At 49.6% G+C, this 25,184-nt stretch overlaps 7 protein-coding genes across 7 annotated transcripts; 4 read left to right on the forward strand and 3 right to left on the reverse strand.

Annotated features, from left to right (window-relative positions):
* Window positions 1-778: 778 nt before the first annotated feature.
* Window positions 779-2,753, forward strand: MAA_06157 (DNA repair protein Rad7; the record flags this gene model as incomplete). Its single annotated transcript, XM_007824155.2, has 3 exons — window positions 779-859; window positions 929-952; window positions 1,005-2,753. The coding sequence occupies 3 exons, from the start codon at window positions 779-781 to the stop codon at window positions 2,751-2,753; spliced, it is 1,854 nt and encodes a 617-aa protein (XP_007822346.2).
* Window positions 2,754-3,427: 674 nt separating this feature from the next.
* On the reverse strand, window positions 3,428-4,616 carry MAA_06156 (lipase; the record flags this gene model as incomplete). The annotated part of the gene is made up of 3 exons (XM_007824154.1): window positions 3,428-4,184; window positions 4,289-4,469; window positions 4,520-4,616. The coding sequence occupies 3 exons, from the start codon at window positions 4,614-4,616 to the stop codon at window positions 3,428-3,430; spliced, it is 1,035 nt and encodes a 344-aa protein (XP_007822345.1).
* A 3,476-nt stretch (window positions 4,617-8,092) lies between these two features.
* MAA_06155 (Zn(2)-C6 fungal-type DNA-binding domain protein) lies at window positions 8,093-10,599 on the forward strand (the record flags this gene model as incomplete). The annotated part of the gene is made up of 4 exons (XM_007824153.1): window positions 8,093-8,219; window positions 8,356-9,460; window positions 9,519-9,893; window positions 9,963-10,599. The coding sequence occupies 4 exons, from the start codon at window positions 8,093-8,095 to the stop codon at window positions 10,597-10,599; spliced, it is 2,244 nt and encodes a 747-aa protein (XP_007822344.1).
* A 3,190-nt stretch (window positions 10,600-13,789) lies between these two features.
* Window positions 13,790-15,221, forward strand: MAA_11362 (uncharacterized protein; the record flags this gene model as incomplete). Its single annotated transcript, XM_011413350.1, has 2 exons — window positions 13,790-14,202; window positions 14,273-15,221. The coding sequence occupies 2 exons, from the start codon at window positions 13,790-13,792 to the stop codon at window positions 15,219-15,221; spliced, it is 1,362 nt and encodes a 453-aa protein (XP_011411652.1).
* Window positions 15,222-17,785: 2,564 nt separating this feature from the next.
* On the forward strand, window positions 17,786-19,257 carry MAA_06154 (uncharacterized protein; the record flags this gene model as incomplete). Its single annotated transcript, XM_007824152.2, has 2 exons — window positions 17,786-18,270; window positions 18,345-19,257. 2 exons carry the CDS (start codon window positions 17,786-17,788, stop codon window positions 19,255-19,257), a joined length of 1,398 nt encoding a protein of 465 aa, XP_007822343.2.
* A 733-nt stretch (window positions 19,258-19,990) lies between these two features.
* MAA_06153 (decarboxylase) lies at window positions 19,991-21,318 on the reverse strand (the record flags this gene model as incomplete). Its single annotated transcript, XM_007824151.2, has 6 exons — window positions 19,991-20,296; window positions 20,376-20,524; window positions 20,613-20,749; window positions 20,819-21,027; window positions 21,093-21,165; window positions 21,248-21,318. 6 exons carry the CDS (start codon window positions 21,316-21,318, stop codon window positions 19,991-19,993), a joined length of 945 nt encoding a protein of 314 aa, XP_007822342.2.
* A 1,042-nt stretch (window positions 21,319-22,360) lies between these two features.
* Window positions 22,361-23,269, reverse strand: MAA_06152 (mitochondrial chaperone BCS1; the record flags this gene model as incomplete). Its single annotated transcript, XM_007824150.1, has 1 exon — window positions 22,361-23,269. One exon carries the CDS (start codon window positions 23,267-23,269, stop codon window positions 22,361-22,363), a length of 909 nt encoding a protein of 302 aa, XP_007822341.1.
* Window positions 23,270-25,184: the final 1,915 nt, after the last annotated feature.

A 25,184-nucleotide genomic window follows, 5' to 3' on the forward strand; every position in this document is an offset into this window, starting at 1 on the left:
ACTGGTCTGTGACCCAATTGCTTCGCTAGCAACACGACGTTGCCTGGACTCTGGAGAAAAGGACAATAGAGCCAGCAGTCTTCAAGGACGCTCGAGCAACGGAGGGGGGTTGCCAAAACCATCAATGAATCTGCAGTTCTTTGTTGCTCATTTTTTCTCCACAGGTGCAAACTGCCAGGAACGAATCTTTGCCACTGAGATGTTGGGTGTTGAGATTTTCCCGCCGAAACGCCCTCCGTGACTTGCGGCTGCCATTCACAGTGCGCTCAGTTCGCTCTCAGTTCGCTCGACGCCTCCCAAAGCCACGGCGTTAGCCCGCGTTGGCAAGGCGAACACGAAAGCACGTGCTCAGAACCAGGGGTTAAATAGACAGTGCTGGCCAGATATAGCACGGTACCAATCATGTTTTGCTCTGCACATTTCTAACAAGTCTGTGCATGACTCACAGTGCCAGATGTTTTCAATTAATTTTTTGAACGCCACTCACCTGACACCGTGTTAGCTGCGCGGATGCACAGAGGCACGTTCCAATTGGCACTGGGAGACGAAGGGCGAACTGAACGGACAGACGTTGCGTGCGATGCAGGTTAGTCTGATGAGTAAACTTGCCACCAGCACGGTCTGGCCCAGCAATTTACTACCACGTTTATTTTATCAATCTCTTCTGTGTCCATTCTTCCAAGAGGCTTCTTTTTTCGAGCTTCATCCACCATGTAAGTCGAACCAAACCTGTTCGTTATGTCGCAAACAACTGATATGACGAACATCGAAAATTGACATGAATAAACAGGTCTCGCCGGAGTCGAGCACAAAACCAACCCAACGGCGAAAACCGGCCAATACGCAATATTACTGGACCGTAAGATCATTTCTGCCTGTACTTCCATGCCACTCTCCTCCCTAGGACTAACCCAGTCAACACAGTCAGTCTGCCCTGACGGATTTCCTCGCTGTAAGTACTATACCTTTTGTATCAAAACAAACCTCCACTCACACCGTCGAAGAGTCACAACATTTCCGCTCGGCAGATTCGAGATGATGCAGAGCTGCGACGCCAGCAAGCTACTGCGCAGGCTTGTCAAAACGGAGAACAGTTGACTGAAGAGGTCGAAGTTACCGTTGCAGAGTCAAGTGCCGCTGGTAGCAGGCAGCGAGCCAGTCGCAATGAAGCTGGAAATCAAAAGTCAAAGCGAAAGAGGGATGAAGAGAAGGCTATCGAGAAAATAAAGGCGAGCAAAGCCTTTAAAAAGCGCAAGAAGCACGCTGGCGATTCCGACGACGATGACGAAATTGCTCGCGCTATCTTTGAGTCGCGCCATGCGCCCCTTCCTGGCCAAATGGAAAATTGTGCAATATGTGAGAAGCGGTTTACTGTCACACCCTATTCCGTGGCAGGCCCGGATGGCGGTCTCCTCTGCGCGCCATGCGGGAGGGAGATAGCAAAGGAACGCCAAGGTGGCAAGCCGAAGAAGAAGCCGAGAAAGCAGACTGGCGGAATCGGTTCCCGACGAAGTATTCAGAGTCGAATTCTCGATGGTGACGTTGGCACAAAGAGTCTTGCTACCCTGTGCGTGCAAACCCTGGCTAAAAACGTCGACATGGCCGACAGCTTGGGAGATTTGCCTGAGCATCTAATTGACAAGATCGCCCGGATTTTTTCCAAGAGACGATTATTGCGCACTGAAACGCTACCTCTGTTTGCACAACCCACGACGGAGACGATACATATCTATGACGGTGCGAGACTCGGTGACCAAGACTATATCAGCATATTCCAGGTCTCTCCCAAGCTGCGTCGATTCAAAGCACGGTCAGCCATCCAGTTCAAAGATGGAGTCATGGACTATCTCTTGTCTCGTGATATTGCCCTAGAGAGCTTCTATCTACACGGTGCAAATCTTCTCAGCGAACAGAAATGGCATGAGTTCTTTAGCACCAAAGGCCAAACTCTCAAAGGTGTTCAAGTTTACTATACGGACAAGCACTTTGGCGACGACACAATTGTTACAATGGAAAATCACTGCCCCAATTTGCTACGTCTAAAGATAGAGAACAACCAAAAAGTCACAGATAAAGGTGTTGAAGCGATAGGAAACCTCTCTTCGCTTCAACATATCGGCTTGCAGCTTCAAAATAGTCCCTCGCCCGGAGCCATCAATGCTGCGGTTTCCAAAATCGGCCACAACCTAAAGACGCTCTCCCTCAAAATCGTCCCCGATGCTGATGACACTGTTCTCCAAACTATTCATCAACAATGCCACTCTCTAGCCAAGCTTCGCATCACCGACAGTGAAAACATGACTGACAAAGGATTCGCGGATCTTTTCACAAACTGGAACAACCCACCTCTTCAGTTTGTAGATCTTCAAAAATGCCGATATATCGATGCTAGCCAACCGCGTACAAACCACAATAATGTCGGTCTTTGTGATGAAGGCTTCAAAGCCCTTATGGCACACTCTGGTCAGGGTCTAGAGGATTTAAACGTTCATGCTTGCAGACATATTACGAAACAAGCATTTGAGGACGTTTTCTCCGAGACTTCAACTTACCCCGAGTTGAAGACGTTGGAGATCAGCTTCTGCGAGGAGGTGACTGATTTCATATTGGGGTGTATTTTCAGGGCCTGCCCCAAGATCAAGGAGGTGAATGTCTTCGGATGCATGAAGGTCAAGGAGGTCAAAGTCCCGCGCGGGGTTATTCTCGTGGGGGTGCCGAATGCCCAGGGGATGATAACAGAGGGCATGGACTGAGTTTTTTGTTAACAGTACTTGCCCTGTATCACGGAGTTTATGTGACAATGCTGCAAGTAAGTTCAGTGTGGTGGTAGTGGTACGGAGTTGATACGGAGTATAGAGTTACAAAGGTCAATGTATCTCCCGTCGGTCTTATCATTTTTCTTTGTCTCGATTTTATACCAGACGGTTTGTAAAATAGGAAAGGCCCTCTGAGCCGTCATGCTAGATTCATGCTATAAATGCAAACGCTATATGCTATACTGTAACAGTAGAGAGATGGCTATTCTTGAGACATCTCCCAAATGTTGCTCTCAATATGTACCAAGAAGAATATACCATGTACAGATATAATGGTAAAGATGAACTCCCCAAAAGAACAGATACCACGGAGAATTCTACCTACTAGGTAGGTAGTTGGTAGAGTGTATCGTCTCCACAACAAAACAGTAAATGACGAGGAGAGTTCTCGGCTCATGCTCGCCTGGCTATACCCGAAACAAAAAATGATGTCGGATTCTTTCTGTCCTTGGCATGCATACCTTGGGCTTTAATTGGTATCCACAGGCAAGGTACTGCTCCATAGAGCCACATGCATGGTGGATAGTATAATAACCCCGTATCTTATACGGCATCGGTTGCAGATACCCCAGTTTGCGTCGGTAGGTAATGAAGAGTGGCACATGACTTTCCTAGATGTCATTTTCCTCGACAAACTCCTGGTCCTTCTGACTCCAAGCGGTAAGACGGTCCTTGAGGTCCTGAGGTAAAGGATCCTCCTGCTGGCCATCTCTCAGCCTCAATGGGAAGGCGGAGCAGCCACCGGTGTAGCCGAGGTAGTACAGATGGGCAAGGATGTCGGTGATGAAGCGGCTAGCATTGCACTTGATGTTGGCGATGCCCTTGCAGACACGGATTTCGGAGAGGTCGTAGACTGTCTGGAAGGCATCCCCGCCCGAGAGCCAGTACTCCGGGGTGACGTGCCGATAGCCGGTGAAGATGGGAGGAAGACGGGGCACAGGGTCGTTCTCGTGTGTGACCCGCCAATGCCGGCCCTGCTGGCTGGAGAACCAATTTGCAAACTTGTCGTTACCCACGCGGGGGGCGCCATATGTATACAGATCAATTGGGATACCGTCGCGGCGGAGGTAGGCTGTGCTAATGATTGCGACGGCGCCCCCCAGGGAGTGACCAGTTATCACAACTTTATAGCCGGGGTTCTTCTCGCGAGCAGACTTGATGGCTGTAGAAGCAGCGTCCTTGATCTCATCCCAGGCCTCGGCGAAACCGGTATGGAGTTTACACTGGTGTGCGAGATCGCAGCTGCGCCAGGCGAAGATGACGTCGGTGATGTAGTTGCGAATGTTATTACTGCCACGGATAGAAAAGATGATCTCCTGGCGGATAGAGTCGATGGCTACGTAGGCGCCGATCCCGGTAAACCGGCCACTATCGGACTATGTCAGGATAGAAACTTCATAGCAGTATTTGAGGACATGTGGAAAACGCAACGACTAATAAGAGGGGTGTGGATTGTGTACACGAGGACTTACACCATGGAGGCTATCACGACAGGTTTGTTCTGCATGACAAGAGGGCATGTCGTGTCTTTACACACAATGGGCTCTCCAACATCCGTATTGTAGTTGCAGTATGCAGCTGCAGAGTGCTGAGAGTAAAACTTCATGTTGGTAAGATCCGTTTCGGAGACCTGGACATTTCCCCCTAGAAATACTGTGTAAGTCAAAGCCAAGAGTCTCAAGAGAGATGAGCCATGAACAAACCTCTGGTCTCAAGAGTATTCCCATAATCGTCTGTGGCAATTGGTTTCGCAGCAACAACGGCAGCGAAAGCAAAACCAAGAACGATGTTTAACAACATCTTGTATATGAGCTAAAACAAGATGGCACTTTCGACAAGGAGCTGCCCAAGAAGGCACTTGCGAGGGCAATAAACGGTAAAGACGAGGCTACTCTGTCATCTTTTACTCCAAAACTCATAATGTTTGTGGAAAACATGATGGTCTTATACTCCTCACCATCCCCCCTTCACGATCAATTCTCAGTCACAAGTCCATCTGGCGGGCACCTAGCATATCCGTCGTCGTTTAACCATGGCGGAGACGTTGGAAATCAATAATCCAAAACCCCCCAGTTGACGTTCACCGCCTGGGTGTTCTGCGTCAGCACTTGCACAACGTCTCTAGCTTCGCGGCTCCTCACGGCTCTCCATGTCCATTTCCCCGCGCTGGGCATGCAAAGAGGGAGAGTTGAGTGACACTTCACGCCCCTCTCTCAGCACTATATTAGGATGGTCCTTTTGTGGAGAGGCATCAAAATACCAAATGATTTTCTGACCCCAGTCTCTGTCTCTCCATTGTATGCCAGTGATTCACGGGGTTGAGAAGAAGGCGAACGGCAACACTTCCCAGACAGGAATAGATGCCATGCCACGATAGGCCTTGGCCGGGATATGGAGCTCCAAATGGCAAGTCGGTCCGTTTCCCGTGCCAGCGCCCTGCGGTCCATCAGCAATGGAGGCCAGAAGCAGACTTGGGATAGGGAAAAAGCAACCTTTGGCGAAACTTGGGGCGATGCCGTGTTACGACCCGACCTGCGAAGGGGAGATTTATGGGGACTGGAGCAACCCTCCTGGTTGCCACCAGCCTTTCTTGGCATCATCGTATGTACAACCTCATCTTGAGTTGCAAACTGGAAAAAACCCGGGCTGGAAAATTCAAGGCACACCACCGAGGTAGTAGCCATTAATAAACAAGGATTATGGCCAGTCTTGTCTGGGGCAAACATGACAACCAGGGATGACAAGTGGACCGGGTATTTTGTGGGTCATTAAGGGAGACCTGGAGCGGTTGTGGCTGAGCTCAATGGGAACGGGGAGATGTCCAATATCTCATGCATCCCTTTGAATGTGATAAGGTGCCACTTTCGTACCGAGCAGGGATATGGACCAATTAGAAATCTTAAATTAAAAGATACACAAGCCCATGGGGTATTAGTATGGGAATTAAAGTACCTTTACTTTTTAAATATATATAAAGATACTTTATATATATTAGTCTATACACCTAATATAAGGTATATAAAAGGTACTGCAAATGAAGTGGGCCCGCTACCTGGCTGGCACCTTATCACATTCAAAGGGATGGAGCAGGGCAGGTACGCCCGGCTTGGGTCATGCGGTTTGAGAAATACCAAGGGTCTGGTGTATGTAGCAGGCGAGGCATAAGTACTTAAAGTAAGTAAGAATAAGATGGCTCACACTGAGGCTTACATGTACTCCGTAACAGAGGCAAAAATAATGTACTCGTGTACTCCGGAGTGCTGGTACATATTCTTGTCATATTTCACTTCACCCGTGGTGTCCTCGCGGCTTCACCAGCCGCTCATCCTACATAAGTATGTAGGCTCTGGGCACCCGAACCCTGCTGTGCCAATTACCAACTGACAAGTAGTATCGACTTCCGCATGCAGCTGGCAGAGGCCCAACCCTGCTTTTTGAGGCTTTGAGAAACGGACGGGTGAAGCGAGGCGAGTTCAAGCGTCTTCGATTGGCCAATGCCGGCCCTTTTTTGAACTTGATTTGCGCAGCTTAATCCACACACAGCCCAAAATTACCACATTTGGATCGAAACATGCCACGTGAACTCGTCCACTACTTGACGCTTCAACTAATCACCGCGTCTTGGATTTCTTTTGCCTTTTTAAAACCCATGTCTTCCCCGACGATCACACGGAGCGCGGCGGAAACGGGCAGCAAACCCTCTTTGAGCATTATGTCTCCAAGATGCCCCGGCTCAATTGCCTCCCTTGGTACGCCCTAGAGAAGGCATTCTCCCCACTGCTCAACGTCTTGTAATGGAACACCGCAGAACCATCGATGCTATGGTCAACAGTGTTAAGCCTTCTGATTCAGCATTTGTCAATGTCCTGCTCCCCATTTCAAAATTGGAAAGTCAGCAATCGGGTGAAAGAGAAATTATCTCTGCTCTTCGCTACGCGTCTCTTGACGCTGAGACTCAATGCGCCGTTGAGGAGGTAGAAAAGTTAGGGCTCGCATATGCAAATACAGTAGTAGAGAGACCTGACTTATCCAGGCTCATACAATCTGTTAACAATAGTAGTATCTTGCTGGATTCTGAGTCCAGTTGGCTTATCAATCGAACGCTCTCACGATATGAGCAATGTGGGTATGGGAAGCGGGACGGAGACCACGTTCGAACCTGGCGTAATAGGAGCTCCAAGACCGAAGAGCTGTGCACTGAGTTTAATCGAAGTATTCGAGAATATGTTCCAGCCGACATATTTTTCACAAAAGAGCAACTTACAGGTGTACCCGACAAAGAACTAAATGGCCTCCCTATGCACAATGACGGCAAACGGCAAGTCCAGTTGCGAGTGGACAAGTATTTAACTCTCTTACGATGTGCTTGAGACTCCGAGACAAGAAAATGCATCCAACTGGCATGGTTGCAGAGACTTAAAAAAATGACACTGTATCCAGAGAAATTGTCATGCTGCGTGATGAAAATGCCCGGCTACTTCTGTATAAAAGCCATGCCGAATACCGATTACCCTATAGAATCACTGAATCAGTAACACGGGTAGAGAGTACCACTCTGACGCAAGTCTTGCTTCCACTACACAGAAAGAGATTTGATCGTGATTTGAGCAAAAAGAAAGAGGTGTCAGCTTGGCTAAGAAGCTCAGGTCTTCCGGTTATGGCAGGTGGAGAACAGTGAAGGTGTGGAGCTTCAGATCCGTTGCAGAGACCGGAAGGAACGAGTCGATGTCCACTGTCAACTGTCAACTGGCACTGGTCCTACCGTCAACTTTGCAACCCTGCAACACATCGTGCGGCTTCGGAACAATCAAACAATCGAGCTCGGAGCCCCAGGAATACACCCAAGCATTTTTATTTGCTCCCGATCGATTGAGTGACGCTGTTGGCTTCTCCAATAGCCTTGTGCTCGCTGCAGCGGCATCCCTTTCATACATCCCCGCTATACTGAGGCCTCCAAACGCCGGACCACTAAACACGTATCGCCCATTTTTTCACCACGTATCGCCAGTCGCGAAGATCCCAATTCAGATTACCAGCCCCAAGAGACTGACATTTTTTGTCGCGAGATCTCGTCTAAAAAACGGAGATATACGATCTTCGTGTCACTCTCTTTCTTGTACAAACCGTTCCGAACGTTTATCTCCACGAGCCGACGCTCCCGAAGCTCAGTTGTAACCACGGGTCACTGGACTCCATTTTCCAGCCCCGCGCCTTGGTAGGCACAGGAGCTCAAGCCGAGGGATAAGCTGTGTGACCATATCTGCTCTCGTCGGATAATGGATACTCATCTTCCAACGGGAGCTCCCTTGTATTTTGGCCCACGTCGGCCTAAAAGACTGAAGATCGATGTTGCCTGCGACACTTGCCGCAGCCGAAAGGTCAAGTGTGACGGCGCACGACCCGGTGAGCAGACATCCTCCAACCAGACCATAGCTGTTCCGACTTCCGAAATATGATATATTGCCTCATTCCGATGACCTCTCCGTTCCACATATTCTGCAGACCAGTTTCATTAACCAATACTCTTACCCAACAATAGCATGCGGCAACTGCTCCAAGAGATTTGGCCAAAAAGATCACTGCCGGTACAGCAACAGCGATGGTACGCCTGCCGCGCCTCACAAAGATACATCACCGTCAACCTATACAGACTGGCCGCCGGCGAAGAATGAGCCACAGAAGCAGCCTCATCCAACCCAAGTAAGCAATCTCACCAATCATCATGTCCCACCCGGTGGTGACCCCTACCCTTCTCGCAACTGTCAAGAACCACACTCATCATCTCAGGTGTCTACGTTCCGGCCCGTGCTACCGGGTCCATCTCCCGGTAAGGGAAGCGCCGACGTCAAACATGCCATCCCTCGGGACAAAAGGACTGCTGCAATCTCGGATGCTGGATCTGTTCGGGCCCCAGACGCCAGCCCCTCTGCCATTGACTCCATGACCGCCGTTGTCGATGATGATGTTAGCACCGGAGAGTTTTTCGGAAGCAGCAGTGCTGGCTCCTTTACTTCCCAGATCAAGGCTGCTGTTGCCAATCGCCTCGGCCAGGCCCAGCCGAAACCCCCTCGTTCTGGTCTAAGTCTCGGAGTTGGAAACCTCAATGCACCTAGGCGAGCGGGCATGCACAATAGTGCCAACGAGGTCTTGCCGCCTCGTCGACAGGCGGATCATTTGATGAATGTATATTGGTTCTACGTTGATCCGCTGTATCCGTTTTTGGACCGGCGCAAATGGGAGCAAAACTATGCCAATCTTTTTGCTGGAACACCCATTGATACTGACGAAGTCATTTTCGTTGCCACGTTGAACATTATTTTTGCCTTGGCTACTCAGCTGGTTGAGTCCATGGAACCCGAAAACAGAGACGAGACAAGCGGTGTATATTTCAAACGTGCCAAAGACCTTCTTGACCTGACATTTTGGGATTCGGGATCATTGGAGCTCGTGCAGTACCTGCTTCTCATGAGCCAGTATCTGCAAAGCACAAATCTTCCGCATCAAACATGGATGATTGTGGGATCTGCTGTGAGAGTCGCCCAGAGCTTAGGCCTACATCTACCTGAGACATCAGCTTTACAGCCAACCACAAGTCAGCGTGAACTGCTCCGGAGGATATGGCATGGTTGCGTACTCATGGACCGGTAAGCAGCTTTGACCGGTTTCGCCTGACACTCACGAATGCTTATACACTTGCTTTAGTATGGTATCACTGACTCATGGGCGCCCTGCCATGATATCACGGAACCTTGCCTCCGCTGTTCCGCTCCCACTGACTTCCTCCAATGCCAAGCCAAACGATTATGGGCGTCTGACGGAGGGTTCATTTTTTGTAAAGTCTATAGAGCTCTACGAAATTACTCACCGAGTGCTTCTTGATTTATATTCCGAACCCGGGTCGCGGCCTCGTTCTACGATTCACGATGACAGGAAAGATGAGGACCTTGCCTCGGTCATGCAATTAGACTCAGCCATGATGAAATGGGAAGAGAGCCTTCCCAAGTTTTTAGTACTGGGCGACGCTGATGTGGCGAACAATGACGTGTCGCATCGTCAGGCCGTTATCCTGCACATACGGTACATATGCACTCGGAATTCGTGTCTGGAATATCCACAACACCTCAATCAACTGACTAATTGTGATAGATTTCTTCACGCTCGAATGCTTCTTCTCCGCCCTGTCGTTGCACGTGTTTGCTTACCACCTCCTGGATTCGGAGTCGCCGCTGCTCGACCGCCAGACAGTCTGCAATCCCGCGTAATGCAGCAATGCACGATATATTGTGTGGAGATAGCGCGAAGTATTATCTCTCTCCTCCTCAAGTACCAGGCCAACGATGGAACTGTGGGACTCCTTCCCGCCTGGTGGTACCGAGTCTATTATCTCTTTTCAGCTGCCACCGTCCTTATCGCTGCTAAGTTGCGGACAGACATAATTAATTTGCAAGATATTAATCAGGCTTGGAGCGAAGCCATGAAGGTGCTACAGGCCCACGAACATGTCAATACATCGGCTCGACGGTGCGTTGCAGCGCTTCAAATTTTATCGTCGAAGATTCTAAATGGTGGTGCTTCTACATCGGATTCCTCGGCCCATTTTGATACCACTGTGTCACCGATGCATTCTTCCGTTCCACACGTCGGCGGTATACAACCCGCAGTTCAGCAAGACCAATCGTTTTCCCAATTTCCGGAACTCGATATTCGTGACTTAACATTCACGGTGGATGACTTCTCATGGTTGAATGATATGAATACATGGAATGTTTTGAACGATACATGATGATGGATACCCCATGGTGCCCCTTTCGCTATTTGTGTACATACAACGGCATCATACTGATGGCTTAGCGCGAGGTAAGGAGACGCAAATATTAGACGATACTCTTGTTTTGATGATTTTGACCGACACTTCTGGTATATCATGAGTATTACATCCTCACGCGAATCACCAGTGTATATTTAGAAGAGAGAGAGGCGGAAAGAGGGCTCAAGGAACACAACGATACTCCGTAGCCATCTCATAACTAGACATGTAGCCAAGACGAACTCCGATTAGATGTCACCAAGCTGATACCAACCCCTCTAAACCCTTGATTTGCATGCAATGCTGAAAGTATCGAAGAACACCGGCACAACCAAATTTCCTCTGCTAAAGCAAAACTCGGGATGCCCACTCTTCTGCCAGATAGTCCTCACCTCGCCCTCTTCGTTGAATCCCAACACATCGCCAAACGTCGCGTCTGTATCTGCATGTTCTGATAGCCCGTTGCAAACACAACCTCGTCAGCTTCCAGCTTTGAGCCATCACTAAACCGAATGCCACGTGGTAATATCTGGTCGATTTCCTGTCCTTGCTTCACCCTAATCTTGTCTTCTGCAATCAGCTTAGATGCCCCGACGTTGACATAGTAGCCTCCTCCGCATAGGAAGCATTTAAAGAAACGACTTGCACCGTCGGGATCATGAACCACTTTGAAGCCCGGGTTTGCGAGGCCATCGAGCGGGAAATCAAGGCATGGCATGTGGTCGTACAGCGAGGTGGTCTCGCTAATAGCCGTCTTGGGCGAAAAAGTCTGCTATAGCTGGGTAGTATGAATTTTGGGCAACGGCGTCATTCAATACTTTAATCGTTCTGACGAGTGCGATCTTGTGTCAGCTTTTGTGGGTGGTGTTGACTGATCCTGGCACGGCTCGCATGTGAGAGAGGACTCGACAGGTTGGGCATAGAGGATTTCCATGTTGAAACACGTTTTGGTGAAGCGTACGATTTTGAAAGATTGTTTCGTTTGGAGAGCAAACTCGATAATTTCTGAGCCTTTGACGACGTTTAAATTCTTCTTGAAATTGAAGTGCTTTGTATACGACTTTGATCCCCCCGATTGGGGATTTTAGTCAATGAATCTAGATTGGCAATATTTACCCCGGACCCCGGAATCTAGATGTCGGCCACCCCACATGGATCCGCCTGCCGACATTGTCTCCATCAAGGTCGGTACTCCGTAATCGAAGCCGATTGACTGTCATTGGTTCTGTCTTTGAGTTCGTCGAGGCTAACGAAGCCATGCCGGCAAGCAACAAGCCACCAGACGTTTCGCGCGAACGGAGTACTAGGGCTGCGTGTGCTTCTATGCCGCGTTGCAACTGGCTGACAAGTCTCTGTGTTTTGTCCATTATGAGAAAAAAAAAAAAAAAGCTGCGTGACCTGTCGAAGGGAGGTCGGTTGAAAGAAGCCTATGCTTCCATCGTCGATATTGAAAGATGGACAACGCGCACAGATGATATGGATGATGAAAGTGGTGCCGATCAGACTTTTTGCTACAGATACACCAATGCCCTACTTAGACTATTGTCTCATTTTGCAAAAAGCTGCTATTGGTACTTTCGGGGCGGTATATATTTCTTGCCGTGGTCAATTTGTCGGTAGATTTTCCAAGTGCCGGTGCAGTTTCCTTGAGGCGACCAGACTTGTCCATCCCTGTGTCCGGGGCCGCCGAGAGGAAGAAAGTTGGTGAACAAGAGTCGGGGGTGCAATTCTGGACGAAATGGGCAGAGCGATGCAAATCAACTGAAGGGTGGTGTCACACGATGAATGCCATAAGCCTGTAGTACTTGCCTATCATGGCACAAAAGTACCCAGATACCCTGTAGTATGGTGGTGCTATTTCTGCAGTGTTTCCCTCCAAGAGAAAGAAGCTGATTCACACAACTCTTCGTTTGTAGTTACTACGTACTAGTACCAGTTGACGTCTGATGTTACACACCAGACGTTTAGCACGCAGTTTATCCAGCTGGTGCTGCCAACCCCACAATAACCTGGATTGCACTTGCTTTGCCCCCAGCGCCGGAACATTGAAAGGTGTGGCACGACGCCATCAAGGAAATTTCTACCTCGACATTGGCTTTGACGCTCAGGCACCAGGCTAGTTGTTCGGAGAAATGGATGGGCGTGAGCCTTTCTCTTTAGCCAAGACACACAAATAACAGTTTGAGGCGGCAGAACAACTCCAATAACAGGCGTCAATCGTTGCTTCTCTCCCGGGCCCTGCTTCCAACTCACCAGGTGGCTATGGTGGTAAGCCAGTGCTGATGTTGTGCGGAGTAGAACGAATGAGATGCTACGTAATCTTATGTCCTGTACTCTTGACACATGCACAAGGCTCAATCGACCTTTTTTGCCGACACTCGCACCACAGGAATATTGCAGCCCGGCACTTAGCCCACCTGTGGCAAACTGACGGCATTTAACCCTCCCGGCCCGATTATAAACAGAGCATGCTGCGCTTAATCCCACTGGATGGCCATGCGGCACGCTCAATCACAACATCTACATACATCAATGTCTCTCAGGATCACCGCAGACTCAAATTTAACTGATCCACAGGGGTATCCTGGCTTGCGTATCCCGACAGGAAATTTTGAGCCTGACTCTGGAAATTTGGAGGCTTGAGATGCCACAACCGACTCGTCAGCTGTATCTGGACTCAATACGGAGTAGCACTCCATGTTTATTGGTCTAAACTCTGGCTTGAACGCTGGCGTTAGCATGATGTCCCCACACTTGTTCTCGCATTAACACCAAGATGTGAAAACGTTGTGCTAGCCAGGAAGCCCAATATTTCTGTTCAGATTTCGTTTCCTCTTTCCCCACACTCTTTCAAAAAAGAAAACAAAAAATACAGGTGCCCGCATAGTGTCAATATTGTAAAGTATGCACGGTAAACTTTTTGCCCAAGAGAATGAATGGACTTGCGGAGTTTGCGGTGATCCAGATTGGCGATGCGAAACGACTTTAGTTCCTTGACCTTGCATTCTCCACAAATGACGCCAAATTTGCCTACCCCTGAATTGGCAGTCGCGATTCACGAAATTGGATCTCGAAATACTATCAGAACCCTGAGCCGTTGACGCGATGCATTGAAGCATTGTGGACAGCTTGAATCCTTGAGACCCGCGAAGTGCGGCAACTACCAATGTCTTCCTTTAGGCTCTTGGTAAGTCTACGATGCTGGATAGATGCGGTGGTATCTCGCCTTTGGCGATGTCTGCTCTCTCTGGGCGGTGCGGCCTACACTGCTCAGGAGCCTGTCACGACTATAACCGGCGGCACGACCCCAAACGACGAATATCTGGCATTGACCGACGATGAAGTGGCAAAGGCCAGTGACAACTTCGTTGAGTCGCTGCTTCCGGAAAAAATAAAGGCCTTGGCATCGCGCTACAACGGCGGTAGAAGTTGCGATATCACGGGACAAGCCAGAGGCAGTTACAACGTCTGCTTTTTTGTCAAGTTTGATGAGGAGGAGGAGTGGGTTGTCAGAATTCCTATTGAACCTGCTCTCTATAAGCCGTGGGAAACATTGCTCAGCGAAGTGGCCACTATAGAGTGAGTTCTCCCCATGTACTAGCAGACGGGTAGCTAACTCTCTCTGTGGTCTCGTTCGCATCAAGACAAGTATACCGGTGGCCCAAGTCCACGCATATGGGAAAGGGGAAAAGTTGACGGCAAGTCCCACGGCAACGCAAATGTTCCTCATTCTGGATTACATTCCGGGGACGCCTCTAGCCACAAAAAAGCTACTCCGCGCTACCGGTACAATGAGGACCACATTCTTCCGCCAACTGGTCGGCTATTTGGCAGAACTTTGGTCTCTCGAGCTCCCTGCCATTGGGTCTCTAATGCTATGCGACAAGGCGTCGCAGCCGATACTTGGAGGCCTTCTCACTCAATCTTCAAACGACGCTTGTCGAGATATGCCAAGCTTTGCATCGTCCAAGGCATTTGTAGAGTCCCAGTTCCATCTCATTTCCAGATATCTACTTGCGCCACGACATGATCACCCGGAAGATGAGGTTCGGTATGATATGTTTTGCCTCAGCAGCATGAAGCCTTACTTCAGTAGCGTTATAAAACCTGAATTCGACAGTGGTCCCTTCGTTCTTAGCCATCCAGATCTACGACCAAGCAATATTATAGTCAATGAAGAAATGGGGATCGTCGGCTTCATTGATTGGCAGTTTGCAAGCGTCGTCCCTCGCCAGCTTTGCACGCCGCCAGCATGGGTCACCGGCCATACGTGGACCAACTATGATAAGTTATTCCTCTCATCGTTTTCTGTCGGCCTGGCCCTTGATGATAAACTTCCCGAACAGCTCAATCGAGAGTGGCGCGACCCATCGAGTACCTCTTTTCACGTTGCGCATATTATTAGACGCCCTGCCGACCTCAATCGTGTCTTTCAGAATTATTTTGCTAGAGGAAAAGACGCCAGAGAGCTTGAGGAGGCCGAGAGCAACCTATTTCAGGACCCAAGAGTTGCTTCAGAGGCTCAACAAATAGCGGAACGGAACGCACGATACACAGAGTACTTGAAAAGCCAGGGAAGATATACAAAAGTGGCCTGATGCGGCAGTTATGCGCGAATATGATGACGAGCATAAACATGCGAGCAGTCATGGCACTACGTGTCATTATTCGCCTAGCCGTTCCTTTTCGTCACTGAGCTCATGAAGCTTGAGTGCCAGCCATCTCCTCTTTCCTCTGGTAGGCAGCCTCTGTGACGTCAGCGTTCTGCTTCTCAAGTGTGCCAACCCTGATCAAATTGTATTGCTTCCAAAATGTCCTCTATGAAGCTATTCGCAAGTCTGAAGTGCAAGTCGTGTGGCACTCTAGGTCCAATCTTGCGGCTAATGCGAATCCCAATTTTACTTAGGCATAACCAGGGGGAAAATCGGCTTGGTCGGAATAGAGAAGCGCCTTGGATATGCTATGCGGCCTCGATGACGTTTTCCCGAGCTTGGTGCTGACCACGACGGGTTCATCAACAGCGCCCGCACTGTTGTGTGGGGCTGCGGGCTTGTCGCTTATATTTAACACTACTAAAAGATATCTTTTTAACCACCTGATAATCAGCAAAATCAAAGTACTATTATGTACCTTGAGTTATCTCACCTGTCATATTTTTAAGACGGAGAGTGGCGCACAGGAAGAAGCAAGTACTTGCACAAAACAATACGCCATGGCGCGGCACCGGAAACCATCCGGTAGAACGAGACACTTCACCGCGTGATACAAAACAAGCCATGGGGTAGCAAAGACGACGCTATATCGGAAGATATTTTTAGCTATGAGCTAGCTTCTCCCGACGCTTGTTTTGACATGTCCTCGATTATGTGTATGCAGCTTCGAAGGCTCATTTCCCTGGAAGGGCCACCTCTCATCCCGGAGAGTGCGGCTCGCAAAATCCACGCGCACAAAGGCCGTTGAAGTAATAGGTCACGGCTATGTATCGTGCGACAATGAGGTCGGCTGAGGTATTATCTCAATGATGGCTGATGATAGACACACTATAGGACTCACATATTGGGTAGCCATCATGTTTGATACAGTTCGATGTCCACGAGTGGAAGACGAAACGGTTTGTGTGACGAAGGGTGCCAAGACGATATATTGGCACACAACTTTCCGTCTAATTTTTCACAGCCTGGTTCGGCACTATGACTTCGTACAACTTTGGAGAAGGGGTGGTTTGTTTGTATTGCCATCCGATGGCCACCTAGGTCTCTCATGTTGGCTGATCTTGTTGACTTTTCGAGTAGAAAGGACTGGGCCATGAGGTTGACCAAAGCACGCACTTTGGGCACCCCTTGGCATCGACTATCCGCAAGGCCAGTGTGATTGGGCTCTCTAAGATTGCGAGAATAGCCAGATCACTCACTCAAAGCCAAAGAGGGCCAACCAACGCAACAACTTTCTGACCTCCACTTTGCTGTCAAATCAAAGTGCTATTCTAACCGAACAATGGACGATGATTTTGATTGGAGCCTTCAAGAAAGCTGCAGCATTCTATTTGGATGCAATGATTAGAGACTGTAGGCTCTCTGAGTGGCTTGTGCTGGGCTACCAGAGGCAAGAGCTACGCCAAAGCTGCATCAACGCATTTTGGTTTCTGGGAAGGAAATCGCCATCGGCCAGGAACCTTCAAAGTTGCCCTGGTCCTCTCTCGGGCAATCCCGTCTGCGACCTTGGCCGTTCTCAACCATGCTGCAGCGTGGCGGGGGGATGAGGCCCAATTCTGCAAACGCTCTTGTAACACAGCACACTTCCGAAGCAAATTGAGAATCTTGCAACGGCCAAAAAATGGCGTTGCCAACGACAGGCCCCGTCTTAAGCCTCGTCAGACCTGCGTCGGGCATGACAGTGGGGTGAAAACCCATCCATTCTTTCCAAGGCACTTCCAAAGATGTCCCAGAACTTTGCAGTGAGTCTCGTTTTTGGCACAGAATCCCGATTGTTCTTGACGCAACTATTGGCCCTGTCAGTGTTTGCAGATTGGACCAAGGCGTCGGGTCTTTGCAGGCGACGAACCGGCGCCACCCCCTTTCACCTTTCTCAAGAGGAAGAAGAGAAGAAGAGAGAGGGCCCCAGGAACACGATAGCTGTACGGAGTACGTATCACAATACGAATACTTCTCTTGGTTGCAAGTACATCTCACCGGCCCACAACTCACTGATGCCCAAATCCCTGGATTTCATGGCAAGGCAACACCGGCAACCAGGCCTGTCTCAACACTGCGGACTGCTGTGCATAAGCACTTGGACCAACGAAAGCACCACGGTGCGCAGATCTGTATATGGTTCATGAATACGATTGCGGCTGTGAGTGTACATCATATCATTGGGTGTGTCCCCCGCGGACCAGGACTGCAGGTTGCCCGAGTTGAACGTCGTACAAGGCTGTTGACAAGCTGCGAGGCCTGCATGCGGTCTGATTGACTGCCCGAGTTCGTTGGTTCGGCGAGCGTTCTCTGTGCCAAGCCATTGTTTTCGCTTTTCATATGTCTCGTACCACGAGAGATTCCCTGATGAGCCGCCTTCCCCCCTCTTCCCTTCCAATTTCTGCTGTTTCTCTCCACTTGCTTCTTCCCCTTCAACAATCCCCATGTGAAATCCCAAGGACTCCCTCGAAATGCTGTCGAAGTGCATTAAGCTTTTACTCATCTTATACGCCGTATACATCGGAAGAGCAGTCGCCGCTTCCCGACGAGACAATCAAACCATTTGCGACTACTATGCCGAAAAGGTCTTTGGGGAAAGTAATGTCGCGACACAGCTTCGTTTGATGCAGGGTATTATTGCGTACGCCTACGCTGGCGGAGATACCCTGCCAGATCCAAATCCAAATAGTACCGGAATTTTTAACAAGGGAAGGTTCAATGGTTACGATGTGTTTCTCCGTCCTTTGTTTGACGGATCAAGTATGGAACAGCTCGGCATATTCCAAGCCAAACGTCTCATATATTGGAGAGCTAACAATGTGATAGAGGCGACTACAAACTTTCATGGCCAACCAGTACCGATCAATTGGTTGGACGGAGGTGGTCTCGACCCCCTCCTTGCCTTTTTAAACGGCTCTACGGTCTTTGCTAAAATTGAACCGGACTCAAATCAAGAGTACGTCTCCACGTTAGCCATCTGGAAATAATCTCGCCATTAAATGGCCACTCACCAAATGCTTGATAAACTAGAATCTTGTTTTCCCACTGGTATGTTACCTTTGGAAAAGTCTACCAGTGCAGTAATGCTAGCGTGTTTGTGGCAAAGGAATATGCCCCATTCACACCGGCCTATGTTCATAAATTTATGAATTTAAATTCGACAGAAGTGGCATATTTCATCGACCAACTCATGCTAGCCAGCAAATACTATAACTTTTCGGACGCCGATGCTCAGCAATTAGCTGCAACTATGAATACGAAATACAACAATAAATGTTCGCCGCCAGACGATAAGGGTCAGCTGAATTCGGTGTGCTATGCAGACTCCTGCCCAGAGGCTGTACCCAAGAAAGATTGCGAGGCATATAAGAACTTGGAACCATATGGATTCAAGGCTTCTACCCCAACGGGCACTGCGACAGGAGTAATTCCAACAATGTCCTCATCGCCAAACTCTTCCGCAACCTCATCCGGGGAAGTTGCGGGCGATTCTTCCTCTCGCCTGTCTGCAGGAGCTATTGCAGGCATCGTGATTGGCGGCTCCGTTGTAATTCTGATGGCGGTAGGCATGTGGCTGTACTTTCGGCGTCAACAACAAAACAAGCCAGCAGAAACGCCGGCTGCCGCTCAGAACCAGATGAGTCAAGCAGCCTCTCCTGCTCCTGCTTATTCTAGCCAGGTGCCATACAGTCACCCGCACGATAGCTATTACAGTCGAGGGCCGCACGACTCATACACCGTATCGACAATTGGAAGCCCCGACAGTACGGCGGCGACATGGGAACAGTCAAAATTGCCGCAACTGCAGGAAATGGCGGCCGAAAGTCCTTCACCACCTCCTGGAACGCTGTCGCCCAACAATCAAGGGGGACAGATGCACCAGATTGCGGAGATGGAAAGTCCTGATCCACCGCCTCCCTGGAGCCAAGACCCAAAACCATAATGGGGTAAGCAATCGAATCGATTACTTGTCGCAATGGATGTTCTTGATCTGGCTGGTTGGCAAGGCTAGCACGGCTGGATGAATGCAGGAAACAATCTTCATTCCCTTTGAGCGCTCATGCGAGCGGTGGCTTTGTTGCCGCCTAATAGTGGGTGGATGTAAGTGGTGTTGAATAATTCATGGCTACGGCAGTCTGGCATATATCTTTGTAGCATTTCATATAACTCAATCGGCATATCATGAGACCACTCTGTCATGACTCGTCTTTTCTTCCAGCATTTGCCAATGATTCGCGGGCTGAATTACAACTGCAAACTTGGAAAATGCTCCTGAGAATTCCTACGGGCTGTTGGGCGTCATGGACCAAGCGGAACGGCAAGCCATAGAACCGGGTACCTGTAATTCTGGCCCTGTTCGACTCGGCATGGCCAGCTAGGACTCTCATGCTAACAGGGTGAAGTCCAAATCCCTCTTGGCTGTGGCGGCCCCGTGGATGGTACCGTGATGCAGTATGATTCAATGTAATTCCGTAAATTCGGTTTGCGTTTGGTGAAGGAAGCGGCTATTACTTACGGCAACTGCTAGCTGGCAGTGATCCAACATTGAAGCTGCATATCTGCAGATACATCTCACGCAGCAGCAGCCGACAACAGTGCCAATGGCTCTGGATGAAAATACTACATTCATTAAGAATCTATATGGTAAGCTTTACTAGAAGCACTAAAATATCATGTCATAATGTACCATCCACTTCTTGACTTTGATTGCTGCTGCTGGGCTCTCTCACGGCGGAATGAGGATTATATGCCGCATGCTTGCGCTCATTCTCCGTTTGTGTGGATCGCATTGCTGCGCTTGATCTTCGACCACTACCGCCCCTGAACGAGCCGACACTAAAGACTCTGCGAATGAGCGTCCACGTGAGAGGCAGGTTGGCGACGATGATTGCGGTGGACGATTCCCGAATGTACCAGAATGTCCATTGTGATCCATATGGTTGTGTGAAGCTGTAGTATTTGTTGAGAACGGCGGAAAGAATCTGAAGCCCAGGTTAGTTGCGCAGTGCGCACAAAGAATGTCTGAGGCGCTTTGCAAAGACTATCGCTCGTGCAACTCACTGTAAAGCCTCCCAAGCCAAACACAACACAGAGAATGAGCTTCTTCTTAAGGGGCCAATGGGTTCTCAGGAGTAGCGGTATTGGGATGAGTATAATCATGAGATCAGAAGAGATGTTGAAGACGGCATTCGTGATCAAGTGATGCAGGGCTGTTGCACATTGAGCTGGTTGAGTCGGATCGGTTAATATTGCTGAGCGCACACGCCAACCAGGTAGGGAGGGTAAAAAAACACTCACGGTTGGACGGAGGGACTTCCCAATACCCGGAGAAGGGTCTACACCACACTCCAAAGTACAATATCTCCATGACTATCCAGCCGATGGCAATGTAGACGGCGACTAGTTTGACTGCGGTATTTTGCGCGAGGCCCAGTCTGAAGGCGGGTCAACAAGGCATATTCTTATGCGTTTGTGAAATATGGTGAGATATGGAGTGAACTCACGTCAGGCGGTAGTACATGATTAACAGGCACGTCTTGACTATCCAGACAGTGCTGATTTGCATCTGCTCGACAATCAAGACCATCTTGGACCCAAACCGCCGCTCCCTGAGGCTCTCGGGCGTGAGTACAACATGGTCTTCTGGGTCGATGAGATTGCTGGCCGTGTCGGACACAATGTTGATGCTCACAATCAACACCGTGTAGGTCATCTGGAGAGAAGTTAGGTCCAGCTCCGCCATGCGCTTGTGATGGCCGCCTGTTGGGGGTTACGCACCATGGCGAAGAGAATCAGTCCATCGTCGGGTCTCAGCTTTTTAATCGATCCTCGAAGCAGGATTTGCGAGATGCTAGACGCAGCAGGTGAGATGAGATGCGTGGGAATTTTTTTCAAATGAGCCGATTCAAGGGTCGACAGCGGCGCAAACCTACATTCGGCAGACGACGACGAACCAGACCAGGGCGTACCAGGTCCACGACTCTGCGACGATGTTGCTGGACATGTTCGTTCAAGAGGGCGCTGGCGGGGCGGGCAGGACACGTTGCGAATGTCTCGAGGGGCACATGTTGCGCGCCATTCTCACTCACGACATGCTGCCCATGGACGAGGTCTCCAAGGAAACTTGTTCTGGTGACGATGGCGATGGCGATGGCGATGATTGCTGACGATGGCAAAGCGGACGCGGATTATTGTGGCGGAAGTGGGGGGTGGCGACATGGCGTTTTGTTAGGGGGCCAGCGTTCCAAGTACTCGGAACCTGCTTGTTGGCCCGTGCATATCTGGGCATTGATGGTGGTTGAAACCCGTTCGTCGCTGGATTTCAAACAGTTGAGGCTGGTGTCGCCGGAGGCTTCGGATTGACTCGGTACATATGTACCTACCTACTTAAGTACTTAACCTAGTAGTTTCCACTCAACTTCGAAAAGACATTCGTTCTCTAACCACCACATGACAGGTGCCGCGATCAAATTGCGGCGCATTTTCCTGGAGTCGGCGACGGATTGACCGTTCATTTCAATCACAGCAACCGCGGACACAATGACATCACCTCAGTGCCTCAACCCACTGGCTATTACGTCGGTGTCCACGGGCCCAGCGACAGCCTGGCCATACTAGCCACAAGGAGCCCGACCAGACGGGGGCGCGCAACGCAGCAACTCGAAGGACCTTGAGAGTCAGTGAGCCTTCTTTACCGCCAGTTGATAAGTTCGGAAAAAAGATGCTACTGCGGGGGCGCAAAGGGGCTTCTGACAATCTTGGTTTGGGATGGCAAGGCACTTGAAGCTGCCGGCGACTGGCTGCATGGGCCTCGAATGGGCAGACAGACAGCCATGACTGATGAAACCCGCTTGTCGTGTTTGATGCCATGGTGCACGTTGAGACAAGGCACCTGGGGTCTACATTCCCGAGTCGCCGAATTCTGGACGCCTTGTTCGAAAGTGCGCCTCGATGCAGCCCAATCGTGTCTTGTATCCGGTAACTATCGTACTAATTGACATGCGATGCTTGCAGATAGTACCAACTCCTTCTTGGCCCACCCCATCTTAAACTGTTCTCCCGTCCAACACGTCTTTAAATATCCTGAAGTTGCCCTGCCCCAGCGGGTCATAGACAGCAAACCATACACATCGCCAGCGGTGCGCATATTCACGTTCCCTCAGCACCTCGAGCCAACATTGAGCAACATCCCAGGGAGGGTTCTCGTAGACGCCGCAGCCAAAGGCACCAAGGACGAGCATGTCGTGGCCATACGTGGCCGCCATATGCAATGCGAGCCTCATCTTGTCCTTGGTCAGTTGCCGGTCCGCGTTACGGGCAAAGACTCTGGTCTGTCGCCGCAACCAGCCTATGCTCACGGATTGCGTTCGGGGCTTGTAGATTGCTGCAACGGTCAGGGCGCTATACCAGGGTAGTAATTCCCGAACCGTGTCGGGGCTCAGCAACCTTCTGTTGGTGATCCACGCGTGGCCAGAGCTCATGCTGTCGCGCAGGACGGCGACGCGCGAAGAGTATATCCCTTGGAGGGAGTCCAACGGGTAGTGCCGTGGATGGAGGCTATACGCTAGCGTCGAGCGGTAGCACATGGCCTCCTCTTGGGCTACCGCGCCGTTCCACCAACCTCCGCCGGGCTGGTCGGCATTGGCAAAGTTGAGGACGGCGGGTCGGCGGTTTCGCCGCCACCGCGGATCTGCCATAGCCTGCCTCCGCAGTTCGGCGGCGGCGTCGAGCGTGTCCATGTTGTAGACCCGGATTATGGTGCCGTGGCGGCGGAAGGCGGGAGGATCAAGGGGATATAGATGAAATATATCATCGTCATATTTTCGCGACCGGCCAAGATCGGTCTCTCTTCCCAAGATCCACTGGAGGTCCTCCGTGGCAGCTGCCGTCTCTCTAGCCGTCCATCTTAGTGCACGCCTGCGGCGGTTCCTGGCCTCGCGGTTTCTTGCCTCCATGTCGGTGAATTTCCTGTGGTATCTAGCCTTGTCCTTATTAGTCATGACCCATGTTCCGCCGAGGGTTTCTGAAAAGGTCTACATACTCTGGTCAAGGAACTTGTTGTTTTGTGCTATAGCCTGAGAAGTGAAGCTTGTCGAGAAAATACGGTTGGCGGGCGGAGGCAGAGGAGTCGTCGATTTAACACTGCAGGAGATGAAAGACGTCAATGGTAGGCACAGTAGAAAGGCGCCTTTTTATGCCCCCCTCTCCCAAGAAAAAAGAGAGCAGTCACCTTTGAACACAAAGAGTTTAAAATAATGGGTGGTCAAATGACCTGTGCTGTTCAAGAGAGCAACAAGCCAAAAAATATGAATGGCAAACGCAGTGGATTCTCGAGCGCGAAATGGCTTGATTTTTGGGCACCTGGCTCTTGGTGCCTCCATGTTCGTTCCATGTTCAATATTCTTGTCACAGCATCATTCTTTGAGTCTTGCGGCGCCTGGGACAGGTGTCATGCAGTACTAGACATGTTCATGCCTTGTAGTGTCAAATGCTTCAAACGTTTCACAATCAACCAATAACCCTTTTGATACATTCAAATATGCTCAACAGCGGGGACAAACCCATGGCAAACATGCAAGCTCCAACAGGAAAATCACCAACCTCGTGGCTGGCGTTATGACAAGAGGGCCTTCACTGCCCTTTGTTTCTGTAAACCCCCCCAAATGTTGCCGCTCATCATTTCTACTGCTCGCCCTGTGATTTTCGACCGGGTTGTGACGCACTGGGCAATCTATGAACAATCAATACCTCAACCCAAATACTACCCCGCAAGCCCGAACCCAGTTTGAACTCATGCCTCGGGTCCTTGATGACCTGCTCTCTGCGTAGACTCGTCTTTCATTTATCCATCATTTGAAACGGTTCTTAGATCCCTTTCCAACACACACTCCAAGAATATTACGTCCCTAGTGCCATGAAAGTGCAAGATAATATGCAGCAAGGGTGGTTAGCGATTCAGTATGGCCAAAATTTTCTGTTCGTTAGCGATATGGTCACCTTAATCGGCACGGCTCTTTTCACATTAGTGGCGTCGCTCAGAGCAATCGAGGTTCTTCTGGGTGAGCCCGAAACCTCGCAGCAGACTGTAAAGGCTCTGAGCATATCAGAGACCTGAGAGTCGCAACACAGACTTTCAGCCATGCTGCTCAGTTCGTCCGCTGCAGCATGGGCACGGCTAATGGGAAATCACATGTCTGTCTGGGAAGACGTCACTCTGCAAAGTTTGGCAGATTCACATTGTCAGCATATACTGCACAAAGGAAAAACTTCGAATTGAATAGCTTTAATTCAGGGGAGATCTTGATGGAGGGGGCAGGCAAAAGAAAACGAAAACCGGTTGGTTGGGAGAATCCTACATGTCAAGTCTGGTAGCTGTCACCCTGAAATCGGTTTATCTGGAGCTAGGGTTTAATGGCTGGAAGAGCCCGGCACTTTTACCGGGTTTGGTGTGCTCCTGACGTCCCTTAAAAATCCGCAGGAGAGAATAATTTTTATGCTAGGTTATACTTATAATTATAGTAGGTTTTTAAGGTAAATAGCTTTTAGTTAATAGAATAATATAAATAAGGGAAGTTAATAAAATAAATTTATAACTTTAAAATAAGAATTAGCTTTAAAAGTTAAGTATATTAGGCTTTAAAGGAATACCTTAGAAGTAGGCAGCTACTAGCTGGGTAACTGGTTAGTAGCTACTAGTATCTGAGCGCTAAATCTCTTAGTAGGCTTTAGCTGTCTGGCGTATAATTAATAACTAACTTAAAACTAGTATAAATAAGGGGAATTTAACTATTTAATTAAAATATAATATTATAATAGCTAAAAAATAGTAGTTTGTTAGATGTAAATACGCACACAACGCCAACTATTAAG

Source organism: Metarhizium robertsii, assembly GCF_000187425.2.
Source record: "Metarhizium robertsii ARSEF 23 chromosome Unknown MAA_Scf_6, whole genome shotgun sequence".
NCBI lineage: Eukaryota > Fungi > Ascomycota > Sordariomycetes > Hypocreales > Clavicipitaceae > Metarhizium > Metarhizium robertsii.